At 36.3% G+C, this 15,039-nt stretch overlaps 1 protein-coding gene, 1 long non-coding RNA gene and 1 other non-coding gene across 3 annotated transcripts in view; 1 reads left to right on the top strand and 2 right to left on the bottom strand.

The window, feature by feature from the left end:
* Positions 1–3,772, bottom strand: part of LOC136277760 (uncharacterized) — a 65,987-nt gene extending 62,215 nt beyond the window's left edge. Inside the window, exon 1 of the long non-coding RNA XR_010716034.1 lies at positions 3,709–3,772. This is a non-coding gene — a long non-coding RNA (uncharacterized lncRNA). The remainder of the gene's footprint in view (positions 1–3,708) is intronic.
* A 1,534-nt stretch (positions 3,773–5,306) lies between these two features.
* On the bottom strand, positions 5,307–14,576 carry LOC131773652 (obg-like ATPase 1). Its single transcript, XM_059089594.2, has 16 exons — positions 14,387–14,576; positions 14,218–14,288; positions 13,475–13,486; positions 12,926–12,986; positions 12,721–12,787; positions 12,256–12,316; positions 10,742–10,833; positions 10,609–10,635; positions 10,185–10,241; positions 9,867–9,944; positions 8,937–9,034; positions 8,694–8,775; positions 8,246–8,304; positions 7,507–7,603; positions 6,818–6,940; positions 5,307–6,413 (listed from the first exon to the last, which is right to left on the bottom strand). The coding sequence occupies exons 1-16, from the start codon at positions 14,482–14,484 to the stop codon at positions 6,300–6,302; spliced, it is 1,197 nt and encodes a 398-aa protein (XP_058945577.2). The 5' UTR covers positions 14,485–14,576; the 3' UTR covers positions 5,307–6,299.
* Positions 11,702–11,774, top strand: Trnat-agu (transfer RNA threonine (anticodon AGU)). The gene has a single exon. It is a non-coding gene; the product is annotated as a tRNA-Thr (tRNA).
* Positions 14,577–15,039: the final 463 nt, after the last annotated feature.

Below are 15,039 nucleotides of genomic sequence, written 5' to 3'. Positions count from 1 at the left end.
GACATATTGAGTTCTACAATGCTCACCTGGTATTCTCGAAAAAAGAGGAATATCGAATCAGACCAAGCGGAACCAAAACTGTGATATTTGATCACATACGAAAAAAAAAAAAACCGAATGCAAGCCAGCATCATGAAAATAATGAGAGGAAAGAAGTCTTCGCTAAAACTCCACAGTGCGATACAAATAATTAACGAACTAATATTTTAAAACGTGATACTCCGATCAGAACATGAAGGACGTTCCTCTGTGACTCATGAGGTCAAGTTAAATTATCAGAACCTTAATATTGAATCGAACCTCAACACAGCGTGAAATGTAAATTAACCTTAATTGAAAAATTTTAGTCGGAGAAGTGGAGAGATCAAAGTTTGAATAAGTATAATCTGAAATTATATTTTAAATAGGGTGAATTTTATTAAGGATCGTTGGGAAAATAGAAAGTCAGCTCGTGCGAGATTTACCAAGCTGGAATTCCGTTTTTTTTTCCATCAAAGAACTTTGTTACAAAGCTAAAATGGCCAGCTTGATCTTTGAAGTCTTATCTCAAACAATTTTCACAAATTAAAACTCATTTGCCACACGTTTAACTTCGTTATTTTAACAACTAGAGTAAAACTGACCCAAAATTCAGCGAAGAAGCCGGCGGAAGAGTGAAGTTTAAGAAAACCACCACGTCAGAGTGTCGGGAGGTATTCAAGTTTTTCTACACCGTTTCTTGCCAAACGACAACATGAAATATCAACAAACAAGTACACCTCAGGGCAAAACGCTTTGGCCACAATGCCACGACTAAAAGCGACCGACAACCGCTAAACAAAGGTGGAACAGAGGCCGGTGTTTTGTTCATATCGAAATAGCTTTTGGCGCCAAGGCGGGGAGACCCCTGTGGAGCCACGAGTAACCGCTTATTATGAACGCGTAGAAACATCCAATGACGGTGTTTTAACAGCGGCGCGCTGAAGAAATGCAAAGAGTATCTGAGCAAGAGCGCTCCGTCTTTCAGACGCCTTTTCCACAGCGTGCAAGCATTGAAACAGGGAAAATAATGCGATAGAATCACTGTAGGTTATTATTGTTGATAAGATCATTTGGTTATTGTGTTGAGTAACACAGAACACAGAGGAAAAGCCCTGTTAACCAGCGATTTCTTTGTTATTAAGACTGCAGAGTGACCGGTGGAAATGTCTTGCTTGTTATCACTAAATCAAGTCAATGCAAACATTTTTTTCCAAACTTCATCATCACATGTTTTTATCAAATACCCTCCACAGCAACCTCAAATGGTCAATTCAACGTCGGAAAGTCGCGGTATTCCGCTTTTATCGCGCCGTTAAAAACTGTGCAGTCAAATTTGGAAAAAAAAATCAAAAATTATAAACCCTAAAAGATGGAGAATCACTCGAGAGATAGAGTGATAAACAAAGATCGAATGAGGATTGTTAAGATGGAGAAGATTCACGCGGGTTGTAAATCAAAACTTTCAAAACACTTTGGCTCAATTTGCATGACGCAAAATCAAAACGGTCTTGAAACTCTGACAGAAAAGGCATTAGCCCCGAAGGCAAACTTTTCCCACCTGAGCGTATTCACCCTTTCCTCTTTATAACCTGCTTAATTAAATAATAAACTCGTTATCACATGGTAAAGAGAAAGTTTGAAGTGGAAATATTGTTCAGAATAGGATTTAAAGAGCCCTTGAGCTGAAAAGTTTAGTTTGTGCAGATATCACTGGGTCGGGCCATGGAAATTTCAAACAGTAACGTATATAATGACTACTGTGAAGCTTTTTTTCAACAGTGGTGATCAGCCTTGTCTAAAAAAAAAGTCAATTAACAGGTTGGTATTATCAATTCATTGGAATTCTCCCAAGGTTGAGGCTCGCGAACACCTTGTTTTAGAAATTATGCTTGTTCCTCTGTTTTTTTTTTTACTGGTGCCCTTGTTCATTTCCTTTGTGTGTTTCTTCTCCAAGAAGGAAAGTTTAACGGCGAATCATTAGATGTTTTAATTAGTTCTCAAACATTATTTAGCCCTGAAAAATATCGCGGTAAATCTCAAGCGGTGGAGAAAAACTTTGGTTTTCAAGATAATAAAGAAACAAACAGGGTCACATGAACGTCGAATTACTACTCACTACCTGCCTATGAGCTTTCATTTTGAAAAGAGATCACGGGTATGAAATAGCTTTTATCGATTGACTTTCAGTTAAAACTTGTGTATATGGACTGACTAAAAGCAGTCCCTGTCTTTTGGCAAAGTCTGCCAGTTAAAAAAATCGCATAAAAAAGCGCGAGTAAAAAAAAAAAATTCAGAGAAAAAAAAATTGATGTTAGCGCGCCGCGCAGAACTCTGGGAGTAAGGCACACGAAAAGTTAGTGTACAACATAATGCAGCATACAGCTGAAAAGAATCTGCGTGGTAGTCGCTGGTTCAACACATTCTCGCTTTTCTTAAAGAAAAAGGAAATACAATCGGCTAATAAACATTATCACATGACGAATAGCCACAAACTAGATTTCAGCATTGTAAAAAGTACCACATGAAAGTAGTGCTTAAATACTTTAAATGAATGTTAAAAACTAAGGCTTTATCCATATAAAAAAGAAAGAACCACCCTTTACAGCATAATAAACAGTACCACATGAAAGTACTACTTAATAGCTTTCATATAAATGGCCCTATTCCTGGTTTTTTTCCACAGACTTGAAAGTTGGAACCACCTTGCACAGTGTAAGAAACTGTACTGCTCAATGGCTGAAAATTTGAAAGTTCACCTACTGGTGTTTTATCCACAGATCTGAAAGTTAGATTCTCTGAATGTACCACAACAGACAGCATTGAATAGTAAATGAAAGGGATTTGTCAAAGTCCTGAGTTGTACATACACCTGTCAAAAGCTTCTCAATGATGAGAGGATATATTTAATATTGATTTTGTTTCAAGTGGCCACTCCTGTCTCTTACAGGAATCTGGTTTCAAATAAACAAAAAAGGACTGTAGCTGATAAGTTAGTCTAAAGTTTGGACAATAAATTAAAATAGAAAATTTTATTTCATTGTTGTTCTTCTTTTTGACTAAACATTTTCAATATCAGTACTCTTACCAGAAAAAATGGCAGTTTCAGTGGCCTTAACCCTTTAAACACTAAGAGTGACTAACATCTAGTTTCTCTTTACAGTATCACCCCTGAATCACTCATGAAGGTCATGAGAATAAAGGAAATGATCACCAAATACAGAAGCTCTTAATTTTTCAACAAATTCTCCTTGTCAGCACCTTAAGACATGTATAGAGAACAGTATGGAGAATATGCATACTGATCTTAGGGCATAAAGGGTTAACAGGCAGGAAAGCATGTTTTAACCCCATGCTTGTTGCATATGTAACAGAGTGTTCTAAAACACAGGTTCACCTTCACAGAAGGGGTTTTCTTGTAAGGAAAATTTGCAAAACCAGCTTGCATTAACATGAGGTAATTATGAATCTGGCTGGTTAACCTCATTTAATAATAACACCATTAACATCACCACTTACCAAAATAACAAAGCTAGATTTTAATTAATATAGTGATATCAGGCATGAACAAAGTACTAAAAATTATTTTGATTCATGCTGCCATGGTATAACTTAATCACTATATGAGCTTATTTTAAACAATAAATATGATACATATTAAATATCTAATAAATAAAGAGAAAGTCATACCTTTCATTGACTGAAATATTATCTGTCATAAAGTGGTTATCACTTCATACTGAACCTTCATGCTGTATATTACAATAAAGAAAAAATAATGGTCTTGATATCAAAAGTCAATTCAGTACCACTTAAAATAAATAACTTGAGATACCTAGATTTACCATCTATTTTCCCAAAAGAGCTACTGTCACATGGATTTATCATATCATCAAATATCATATCATTACAGGTAAACAACCTCTACCACAACACTACATTACATGTGAAAGGGCAAAAAAACAGACTGTAGGTTCCTTTATTAAAATGCAAGACGAGTGTCATTACATGGATTTATTCACATGTGTATACAAGAAAAATTTAAGACTATGGTGATTTTTAGCCATAACTATGGAAGCAGTGAGGGATTAGAAGTATTGGTGATTCACTAATATCCAGTTACTCCTGGGTGGTCAGAGGCAATATGAGAGTAAAGACTGTCTTGCCAAAGGCACAACACATCGACCCAGCCAAGAATTTCATTCAGACCTAGAGCTCTGACCACAAAGGCAAACTCATACAAACACATCACAAAAATTCTCCTTCACAAGCAGCAAATGAAAGAATAGAGTGTCGGGAAAATAAATTTTGCGTTTGAACGGAACTATCACGAAGATACTTCCCCCTTACATAATAAAACAGAAAAACGGGTTTCGTACATACCTTCTCTTCCTGTGCAATATGGCAGGTACTATATGAAGAATTCCTGGCTCTTTGCAGGTCTTCGGAGTTGTTGACTACATGGGCAAGCTAAGGCAGGCGAAACGAGCCAAGTTTTTGCCTTACGCTATCCACATTTTTCTATATTAATGCCTTAAAAGCAACTGTCTTTCGTGTTAACTTGCAACATAGTAGCAAACAACATTTGAACTTACGCGCGTCGGAGATTCGCTATTGAAGCAACCAATGAACAGCTCTCTTCTATCTAGGCGGGAATGTAGAATGTAGGTCAGCAATGCAAATCAGTGTGCAGATATCCTCTGCACTTTTGTTTCAAACCTAAATCGTCCATGTGCGGGCGATTCACAGCAGACAATTCTAAAAATTAAGAACGACCTAGAGAGTCTGAATTGGAAAGGAAAATATTTCCATCTTTACATTGGATCCATATAGGGTTATAAGAATGGTAGGCGGATTCATAGGTACATTTGGCCGCGCGTAAAGACCTGCTGCTGCTGAAGTGTTCAGAATCAATGTTAGGGCAATTTTCCCCAAAGTATATTGCAAATACTACCATAGTTCTCAAAGCAAGATCAGAAATTTTTTTCTGGTACAATTACTTCCTTACTCACTCTTAATTTTACAAACCGATATTTTTTTCTGGACATATTTGAAATCACCTCTGTCAGCTTCTAATTTTTACTTGGGGCGATCAAAAACCTCAAAAAATTAAAATTCGTCTCTCTTTAAACGTTGTGTACTGCGATTTCTAGAAACATGTATCGCGGAAAAGCAAGGAACAATACAAAGCAAGCGTGCGGCGAACGCAAGGGGCAAACGGGCGGGGCGAACGTGAGGAGCGAAACAGGCCGCTATAATAATCGGAATGCAATAAAAAAAACTTCGCCTTTTTTAAATCTTGGTTCATTTATTTGAATTTTAAGCTTAGAACTACCCTGAACTTCAAGTGACGCTGAACTCTCCTGAAACAAATACTGCGTGCACAGAAGATTGAGAACCTCTTTAACTCGTCACAAAATCCTTCTAAACGACTCGTCACGCAATTCCCCTTAAAGATTTCTAGCTGGTTCGCTACGGAAGGTTGCGTGACAAAGTTGCAAAGCTACAGAGTCCTTCTCTCTTAGCTGAGCTAACAAGGACACGATAATCCTTTATATAAAATAAAAGAATCTGTTCAGATAAAACAGTATCTTTTCTTTGTCAAAGGTATTTTGATTAATATGCCTTATGCAGGAAATTTCAAACGACCTCACGCACAACTTCAGAGTAAGTGGTCTAAGTGTTCGTTTACGTTCAAATCTTATTTTTCCAAATGGTAGCTTGGTCGTTGCAGTTTCCTAGATCTCCCCTAAAAAAGACGAATACCTAAAAGCTTATCGAATTCTGAGTTAACAAGTTTCAGAGCAACTTAACGCGAGCGCTGGGCACAACTTTTGAGGAACAATTGCAGCCAACTACAAATCCTCTAATCAGAAAATTTAAAAGATTCGACACAGAAAATCTTTGAATTTTCCATCTTTCAAAAACTGAAAGCTCTTAGTTTGAGTCTTGGAATAATAACATACTTCTATTTTTGCTGAAAGTTCTCAGTTCCAAAGTTTCTATGAATAAAGGGGTTAAGTTTCCAGGGAAACTATGGTGTCGCGTCAGTAGGGGGGTGTAAAAAGATAATTTGGTCTATCAACTGAGTTTATAACGTAAATTTGCCACCGTAAAGAGTTTTTTTAAGCTGGCGTTTCAAGCGTCGAAGCACTAACCCCCAAAACATCAGCTTAAAAGACCCTTTACGATAACCAATTTACACTATCGACTTAGTTGATAGAAACAAATTATTTTATGTTTCTATGATAAATGACGATTTAAGTTGTGTGATGCAACTGTTATTTGGCCTTCTTCTTTTCCGTTAAACCAGCACCAGCGTTGAATTTGAAGAATATGATGTCACCATCATTAACAACGTAGTTTTTTCCTTCCTGTTTGTATTTTCCAGCAGCCTAAGGGACGAAAAAAAAACGAAAACAGTCAAACGAAGAAAAGAGAGACAAAGATTAGGGCTATTTTCAATTGAGTGTCCAAAGTAAGCCATGATTGCTTTGGTTTCGCTTTACTTTGCTCAGTGATTGGTCCAGAAAACTCACGCCACTTCACGCCCACTCACTCAGCCAATTAGATTCGAAATTATAACCAACCATTAGGTCGTCCGCGTTTTCCCGCGCTTAAGGCAATTTGGTTGTTTTTGTACTTATAGTTCTCATTGGCTCTTAAGGTATTTCCCTTCTGATTGTTCGTTGTGATTACTTATGTTTTCGTTTTTACGACATTCAATCAAATCAATCAATCAATCAATCAAAAAGCCCTCGTAAAGTTATTTTCGAATTTTAATTCAACCATATTTCACCTTGACTGCCGACTCAGAACCGAGTTCTTTAAAATCGTCGAATTTCATCACCTCCGCCATAATGAAACCTTTCTCAAAGTCGGTGTGGATTTTCCCTGCGGCTTGAGGTGCTTTAGAGCCTTTCTACAGAGGAAAAAAGCAATAAACTGTCAGATTCTGAATCAGACGCCACTGCGTTTATAAACAAACAATTCACTTTCGCTAATCTCTGCTGAACAGTAAGTTACTGTTCAGCAGAGATTAGCGATGGGAGAAGGTTAGATGGTTTGAAATCTTCTTGCTTGAATATTTGGAAAGGCGTCAAATTTTCGCGTTTTGTTGAGCTTAAACTTTTAAATAGTCTCACTGAGTCTTTGTAGCCTCAACCCGTTTAACTCCCAAGATCTGATTGTCAATTCTCCCCACTAACTGCTACACATTTCTTTGTTATTGGTTGTGAGAATTTGGTGTTAGACCAAGTTAACAACTTCTACCTGATAAGTTTGAGTATTCTCATTAACAGTTTGCTCTATAATGTAGGGATACGATAAGGAGAAGGTACATGATAATCACCTCTGGGAGTTAAAGGGTTGACTCCTCTTGAAAAATGACGAATATTTGCGCTCGTCTGTAACGCAGATATCATTGGAGTTTAAAATATATACTTGACTGAAACATTTTTTTCTTAAGAGATATTAGTTTATTCTCACCAGAATCGTCCACGCTTTGACTTCGTCCTTTCCAGCCGTGAAGAAGTACTGCAATTGAAGAGCCTTGAATCCAGTTGTAATAATTTTAGCCAGAGCACTGATAACGAAATTAAAAAAAAACAGTAACTCATCTACGTCAGAAGGAGTTGCAATTATTTATCATTTCATCGCCCCTTGATGTAGCTCGGAAAGAAAGGTCTTGAAATTCTTAAAATTATTTGTACGAAATCGGAACAATTTTGTCATAGTTCTACAAAACGATAGTTCCGATGATAGCATAAATCAATTTTTTTATATTTTGAACCAACAATAACACAGGATTTCATTTGTCTTCCTCGACTAACTTCTAATTGGTTAAGAAACTAAGCTACCTTCTCAACCAATTAGATGCAAAACTCAGATTGGTTCCCCGTTTTTCCCCGCGCTTGCAGTTGTTAACACATAAGTTGAGCTCCCATTGGTTCCTTGTGTTTTCAAACTTTGCTCTGGTTGGTCAGTTTTGGTTTCACGACGTGGAATCAGAGAGTCCTCTAAGATGTATCTTTATGCTTTCGATACATGTTGCAAATCCTTCCGCGCTTAGCAAAGGATACCCATTTTTTCGCCCTGGGCGCGACCTGTGATAATTTCTATTTCTGTTCATGGTACACATCATCTCTCCAAATCATTTCAGAGACTTACATACAATTCACGCAGTTAGCCACATTTTTACAAAAGATAACCTAGCACTAAGGCTCACCTTTGGGTACCAAGTTCTTTCAGGTACTTCTCACCTTCCTCAGGACCCAACTCTATAAGCTTAGCAAAAGAAGGTAAAAAGGTTTTTAACTAACAGTTTTGGAAAATAAGTTATTCAGATTTAGGGATCATTGCCTTCCGCAGATTACCATTTGCAAGTTATTTTCAAGAAGGGCGCGCCGTACGTACTTAGAAATTTTCAAACGCTGATGTAACTGTTTGGAATTTCTAAACGCCGTAACTAATAAGTACCAAATAACCTTTTATAATGGCAAAGAAAGAAATTTTACAGTGTCTGAATCTTACTTCTCCTTTGAGCATGTAATTCGCACAAATTCCGCCAAAGTCAACACAGTTACAATGTCAACGAGACCACAATTGGAAATTCGTAAGAGCATTGTGACCAGTAACGAGTGAAATTCAACACAGTTTTTTGTTATTTGAGTTACCTTGTATTCTAAAGCACCGCTTAAGGGAATTATCACAGCTCCACTATCATTATTATCCACCCACTCTTTGATCTTCGCCAGCCTAAAATATAAAATAAGAGGGTTTATGTCAAATGTTGAGGTGAAATTGTTATAAGTCGCTCCATGACTTGCGAGTGACAAAGGCGTGGACGTAACGTAACCAAGCCACCTTAGTGCTTGTACGTGAGTCATGTACAATATCGAAGAGCATAAAACACTAACCATTTGTTCTTTTTCCTGATGTAGTCTTTTTCAGATAAATTCACTAGATATATCACAGGTTTTGATGTGAGCAGTAAATGTTTGTTTAGAACTTCGATCTGAAATCAAGAAAGCAATCAAGATCATTTTTTCCATAATCAGTCCAGATATAGACTTGGAATGGCGTCGCGCATTGAATTGTTAAGTTAATGAGGACAATTTTTCAAAAAATAAGTAACTAAATCATTGAGTATGAAACAATTTTAAACAAATTTAAACATTTTTTAAACTTGCACAACATTTGAAAGAATACCTAATAGTTATGTAATATTTTCGAGTGGTAAACTACTTGAAACAAAGTTTTCCATACCTATAGAAAATGAAGTAGCTGACGAAATCAAAAGGACTTCATTTTACATGGATTTGAGCTACAATCCCTGACATATATAATTGGCTAGGACAGTTCTCAAGAACATCGTCCTTATCATTCTCCCCCTTTCCATGTTGTTGCCAATGTGCCTTAATGCTCTCTCACCAAACAACTTTCAGAGTCGCAGGAGGGGAGCAGGAGAGACAGTAGGTGTCCCCAACAAATGTGTCTGGGAGTGTACATTTTTCTGTGACATTGGAAACCTTTTCAAAACTCTTATAAGCTGTTAACCCTTTCAATCCAAAGATCTCATTAGTAATACTCCTTACTGTCTCCCATACAATTCTTATAATACAAGTTCTGAGAAATTGGTATTGGATCAACTAATAATCCCCTAATTTATATTTTTCTTTATTCTCATCACTTATGGGTGCAAAAAGATTAATACATTAAAACTTATGACACAGAAGACAATGCATGATCATCATAAAAAATAAATGCCTAAAGAATTTGGAAATAGCACCACTCACTAAATTTTGGTATAAATAAAATTGCCGTGGATGATGATATAACATACTTACTTCGTTGGCAGCCCAAGTTCCGAATCTGACATGCTTTTTTTCTTCAGAAACCCAGTGGTAAATTTTTTTCAAACTTTCCTACAAAAATGTAACAGGATAATAAATGGGAACAGTATTTGCAAGTTTTCTTTGAAAGAAAAATTGATTCTCATGGCAAAAATGATTTCAAAAAATAAAGAGAAGAGATAAAAAAAGGTAAGGAAATACAGTCTACTTTATAAAATAATAAAATTATAGATCAGGTTTAATCAAAATATTTTTTATCATCCCTTAAATTAATTCATAAATAAAATAATTACAAAATAGCTATCGACATACAAGTTCTCCTAGTCTCTTTTTGTCGCCTCCTCTGACAACTGTTTTGTCCATACTGTTCTGAAAAAGAGATAAAAGGAGTAAAAATTGCATTTAGAAATTAGAAATATCTTTTACACATTTCCTTCCCAAATTTCATTTCACTGAGTCTCTTGTAATTTCTTGAAAAACTCAAAATTTAACCCCTCTGACTTCTAAGAAGGATTAGCATCTAATTTCTCCTTGCAATATCACCCCTAAATCACACATTAAGGTCATGAGAATAAAGAAAATGATCACCAACTGAAGAAGTTCTTGATTGTTAAACAAATTCTCCTTGTCAGAAAAAAAGGAAATGTTTAGAGGACAGTAAGGAGATTATACATACTGAAATTTGGGTGTAAATGGTTAAGCAATCCATAATTGGAAGTAAACAGTTACAACTAACCACTTTATCTTTGAGATACTCCTCATCCTAAGAAAAGAAAACAAAATTTTAACCACTGAAAAAGCAATATAACAAACTTGATTATCTACCTCTTGTAATTGGCTTTTAAATAAATGTTATCGTTTGCGTTTACCTTTTTCCTTAATTCCTCAGAGATGATTCCTAAGTCTCGTATAGGGTTCACATCACCCTCTACGTGAGTTACATCTTCTCCCTCAAACGCACCTGGAGAGAAGCAAGACACCACTTAAAGTAATAAAGGGATAAGTTTCTAAATAAACTGTGGTGCTGCGTCGATGGGAGAGTATAGCAGGTAATTTAGTGCTAACAACTGAGTTGAAAAGCATTAGCCCTTCATCAGAGTGATTGCAATCAAATCCATTGGCTCTGACGAAGGGCTAACACTCAAAACGTCAGCTTTTTTACTCTTTATGGTGGCTAATTTACGTTTTCAACTCAGTTGTTAACACTAAATTACCTAGACCACTTAAAATTAGATACCATCAGTATCCATTTTCGCCATACCCTCTCTAAACATTTTCTTTTGTACTAACAAGGAGAATTTGCTTAACAATCAATGCCTCCTAGGTTGGCAACCATTTACTTTATTCTCATAATCATAATGAATGATTTAGCAGTATTACTGTAAGGAGAAATCAGATGCTGGTCACTCAAACTCCAGGTTTAAAGGGTTGAAGGAAAATAGGAGCACAGCCCTTAAAAAGAGTACAATTTTTCACACACATGTATCATACTGCTATTACCATTACGATAATCATTATGGTCTTTAAATAAGTATAGTTCTAATGATTGCAGATAAATGAAAATCATATATGTGCTCTACACTGAAGAAACACAGTTGGTAGAGCACTGCACCGGTATTGCAGAGGTCATGGGTTCAAATCCCGTATGGGCCTGAATTTTTTTTTTCAGGTCTTATTTCAACTACTAGCTCAGTAGTGTTCATGGCTGCAAGGATCTCCTATATTCTTTTCTTCACTGCTGTGCACATATATGATTTTCATATATCTACAATCATTATTCATCACTTGGATGGTTTATTTAGACCCAACATAATGACCAGCTCCCAGCTGGCTTGTTAGCTCAGTTGGTAGAGTGCTGCACCAGTATTGTAGAGGTCATGGGTTCAAATCCCGTATGGGCCTGAATTTTTTTTTTTTCAGGTCTTATTTCAACTACTAGTTCAGTAGTGTTCATAGCTGCAAAGTATAGTTATGTTCTGATTTATTTTTCAATAAAGCAACTTAACTGAACTAGAGACTACTTAAAACTTAATGGGTAATTATTTCTCAATGTGTAATTTTCTATGTTGTAAATCTGTAATGTACATGAGTGGATCAAGTATATTACTCTACATTGAAGAAAAACAAACTTTCATGACATGAAAACCTTTGACATGAAATTGCAAAGCTGTGGTCTAAGAAGATTTACAGGGTGCCCAGAGGTTATGATCTAAGGAATCTGGGGTGGCCAGCTCTCACCAGCTTTTAAAAAAAATGAAGTTTTGCAAGTCGCCCATTACGATAAAATTTGGTCACCTGAGGCACCTGAGCTCTGCTAGACCACAGCCCTGAATTGGTCATCATTTTGAAATGACTCCCAAATGACATCTAGTTTGTTACTTACGAATCATATGAAAGATTGCATCACATGCCCATATGTGTGATAAAAATGCATTTCCCAGACCCTAACAAAAACAAAACAGTCACTAATATATGCATGATAACTCTCTTTTCAGCTTTTGGCTAACTGACATACAATCACTTTTCAAAACTTGACATGTTTCCTTATTTTATTTTGCCTGTTTTTAATGGGTGGTAATTTAACCCTTTAACTCCCAAGATCTGATTGTTAATTCTCCCCTGTAGCTGCTACACATTTCTTTGTAAATTAGTTATGAGAACTTGGTGCTAGATCAAGATAGCAGCTTCTACCTGATAAGTTAGAATCTTCTCATTACCTTTTGCTGAAGAATGTATGGATATTGTAGGGAGAAGTTTTATGTTAATCACTTCTGGGAGTTAAAGGGTTAATAACAAAACTTGTTGGAATTATTGCCACCAAAATTTACAAAATTCTCATCAATCTAACCTGCCCCTCATGTGCTCCCTGAACCAAACCTGCAATATCTGTCACATGGAGGAAAGCTGGCACTTTACTGAAAGAGTCAATACAGTAAATCATTTGATACATCTTTGCACTTGATCAATTTTGAGAAATCTTATTCTGACCTTCAACTATTTAAAGATTATTAGAGCCAAACACTACCACAAATTATGAAAAAAAAACTCCTGACCTTGCTGGCTTGTGGTAATCGCACAGAAAATCCCATCTCACATCTGGAACTGCCACTCGACGTACAAGAGAGAATGGAAAAAATAAGAGAATTATCTTTCATCACCAACATGTCTGTGATTTATAGAATACTATCTGCTGGCAGTGACTTAAATGTAAGACCCAACAGCAGAGTGTAGAAGAGCCAAATCCATGAAATCAAAGATTAATTTTAAACATCAAGTTGAAATTGCCATAAGAAAGGGACATTAATTTTTTTATGAAATTCTACCTTAGACAAATTGGCGCACAATCAAATAGTATTCTCAAGTTGGTGTTTTTCTTTCTTCTCAACACTTTTCTGGTATAAAATCCACTCATATTGTTAGGAGAAATTACATAATGGTCACCACTGCAAGTGGGAGGATTAATCTTGAAGGCAAAAAATTTTGTTGTTAACTACATCAAAAATATACACCAACTTTTTGGTCTTTTGAGATGGTCTTATCATCCTACTTTTATCAAATTCACCTTAAAATTGTCAAGAATTAAACAAAGAGAAGATACTTATTTTCATTAGGATCTGAAAGAAAAGAAAAAAAAATGTTTTTAATACATAAGACAACTGTCAAGTTTTCATGATGTTAAATGTTTTATGCTGATCAGTTAAGTGACAATAAAAAATCTCCTTTCTAAAGATGAGGCCCCAGTTGTTCAAAAGTTGGATAACGTGATTGACTGGATATAAACTACATATGGTTGATAACACTGTACGTTTTCCTATCATTTATCTACTGGATAGGAATTTATCCATTGAATAGCGTTATTTGACCTTCATACAACTGGGCCGAGATGTTTAGTCTTCTGCATGCACAGGTTAACCAGCCCTCACCCCCCCCAAACATTTTATAAGGTTTTAAGGTTGCCTTAACCCTTTACATCCAAACAGCACTACGCATATTCTCTATACTGTTCTGTATACATTTTCAAAGGTTCTAACAAAGAGAATTAGTTTCTCAATCAAGAGCTACTTTAGTTGGTGATCATTTCCTTTATTCTCGTGACCTTAATGTGTGAATCAGGGATGATATTGTGAGGAGAAATTTGATGTTAGTCACTTTAAGAGGTCAGAGGGTTGACAGATTATGATAACAATTTCTTCAGTCTTTTCAAGAGAGCTGTGATTTGACAGATGTGCCTTGTCTATTTGGAAAAAAGGGTCCTATGCTGAGGGCGTTTCGATCTAAAATGGTATTATTACAAATAACAGTTTGTTCTACAAAATCTGTTCAAACGAAATCAATTTATACTGACCTATTGTGCAGAAGGGGAAATTTTCAGCTGCTGCTGCACTCTTCGTTAGCACATTGAAAAATGTTGATTTCCTGAAAAGTACACGTGTATAAATAACAGGCTTCGTCTAAATCAAATAAAAGATCGAGTGTTCCGATCAAATGTTCCATCTCCCACGTGAGTCACTCACCCAACGTTCGGAAGCCCCACGATGCCACATTTCAGTGAGGTTCCAAATCGGCCCATCAGAGGCGTAGGTTTTTCTTCTTCCTTCTTTTTAGGGGGCATTTCTAGCCGGAGTGAAACAGAAAAATAACGTAAAAACAACCTGCTTTCAACGTTTACCACTGCTACTGCAATAGCAAAATGGCGGAGTAACATCACAGAGCATACTCAGTTTTGTACGCCGCTGAGACATATGAACAGATTGCTGTCGGCAAGGAAGGTATCCGCATTCTGATTGGTCCATGTTCAGCTGATTGAAATTGGCGGGAAATCTGCGAGGTATTTTTAAGTTGAGGAAACACGCGTTTCTTAGACGTGTTTAGGGTTTAATTGAATGTCTTCACTGTCTTTCCTCTAATCTGAGCGACACAAGTAAATCATGCACTTTTTAGAGCGTTAATAAATGATTGAAAACTGTTCGAATTTGATCGCGTGACTCAGTGATCACCCGCGTCATCTGATCGGGCATGATGGAAGGTTTACTCCACAGACACTAATCAAGAAATACTTACGCAGCAAAAATTTGGATTAGCCTGAATGCAGGAAATTTTTTAATTCAAAATTGAAAATAGCCTGTTTAATTTTAAAACATCAGCTGTCATTCACTTGACATTTTCT

This window comes from Pocillopora verrucosa, chromosome 13 (assembly GCF_036669915.1).
Source record: "Pocillopora verrucosa isolate sample1 chromosome 13, ASM3666991v2, whole genome shotgun sequence".
Classification (NCBI taxonomy): Eukaryota; Metazoa; Cnidaria; class Anthozoa; order Scleractinia; family Pocilloporidae; genus Pocillopora; species Pocillopora verrucosa.
The sequence above is the reverse complement of the archived record's forward strand: the minus strand, read 5'-3'. Positions and strand labels throughout refer to the sequence as shown.

Excerpts from the sequence above, each read along its gene's own strand:
- LOC131773652 (XM_059089594.2), bottom strand. The coding sequence starts at position 14,484 with ATGCCCCCTAAAAAGAAGGAAGAAGAAAAACCTACGCCTCTGATGGGC. Across the intron at positions 12,317-12,720 it reads AGGGAGCACATGAGGGGCAG|GGTCTGGGAAATGCATTTTT; the intron begins GTTAGATTGATG and ends TGTTTTTGTTAG. Across the intron at positions 10,242-10,608 it reads AGTATCTCAAAGATAAAGTG|AACAGTATGGACAAAACAGT; the intron begins GTTAGTTGTAAC and ends TCTCTTTTTCAG.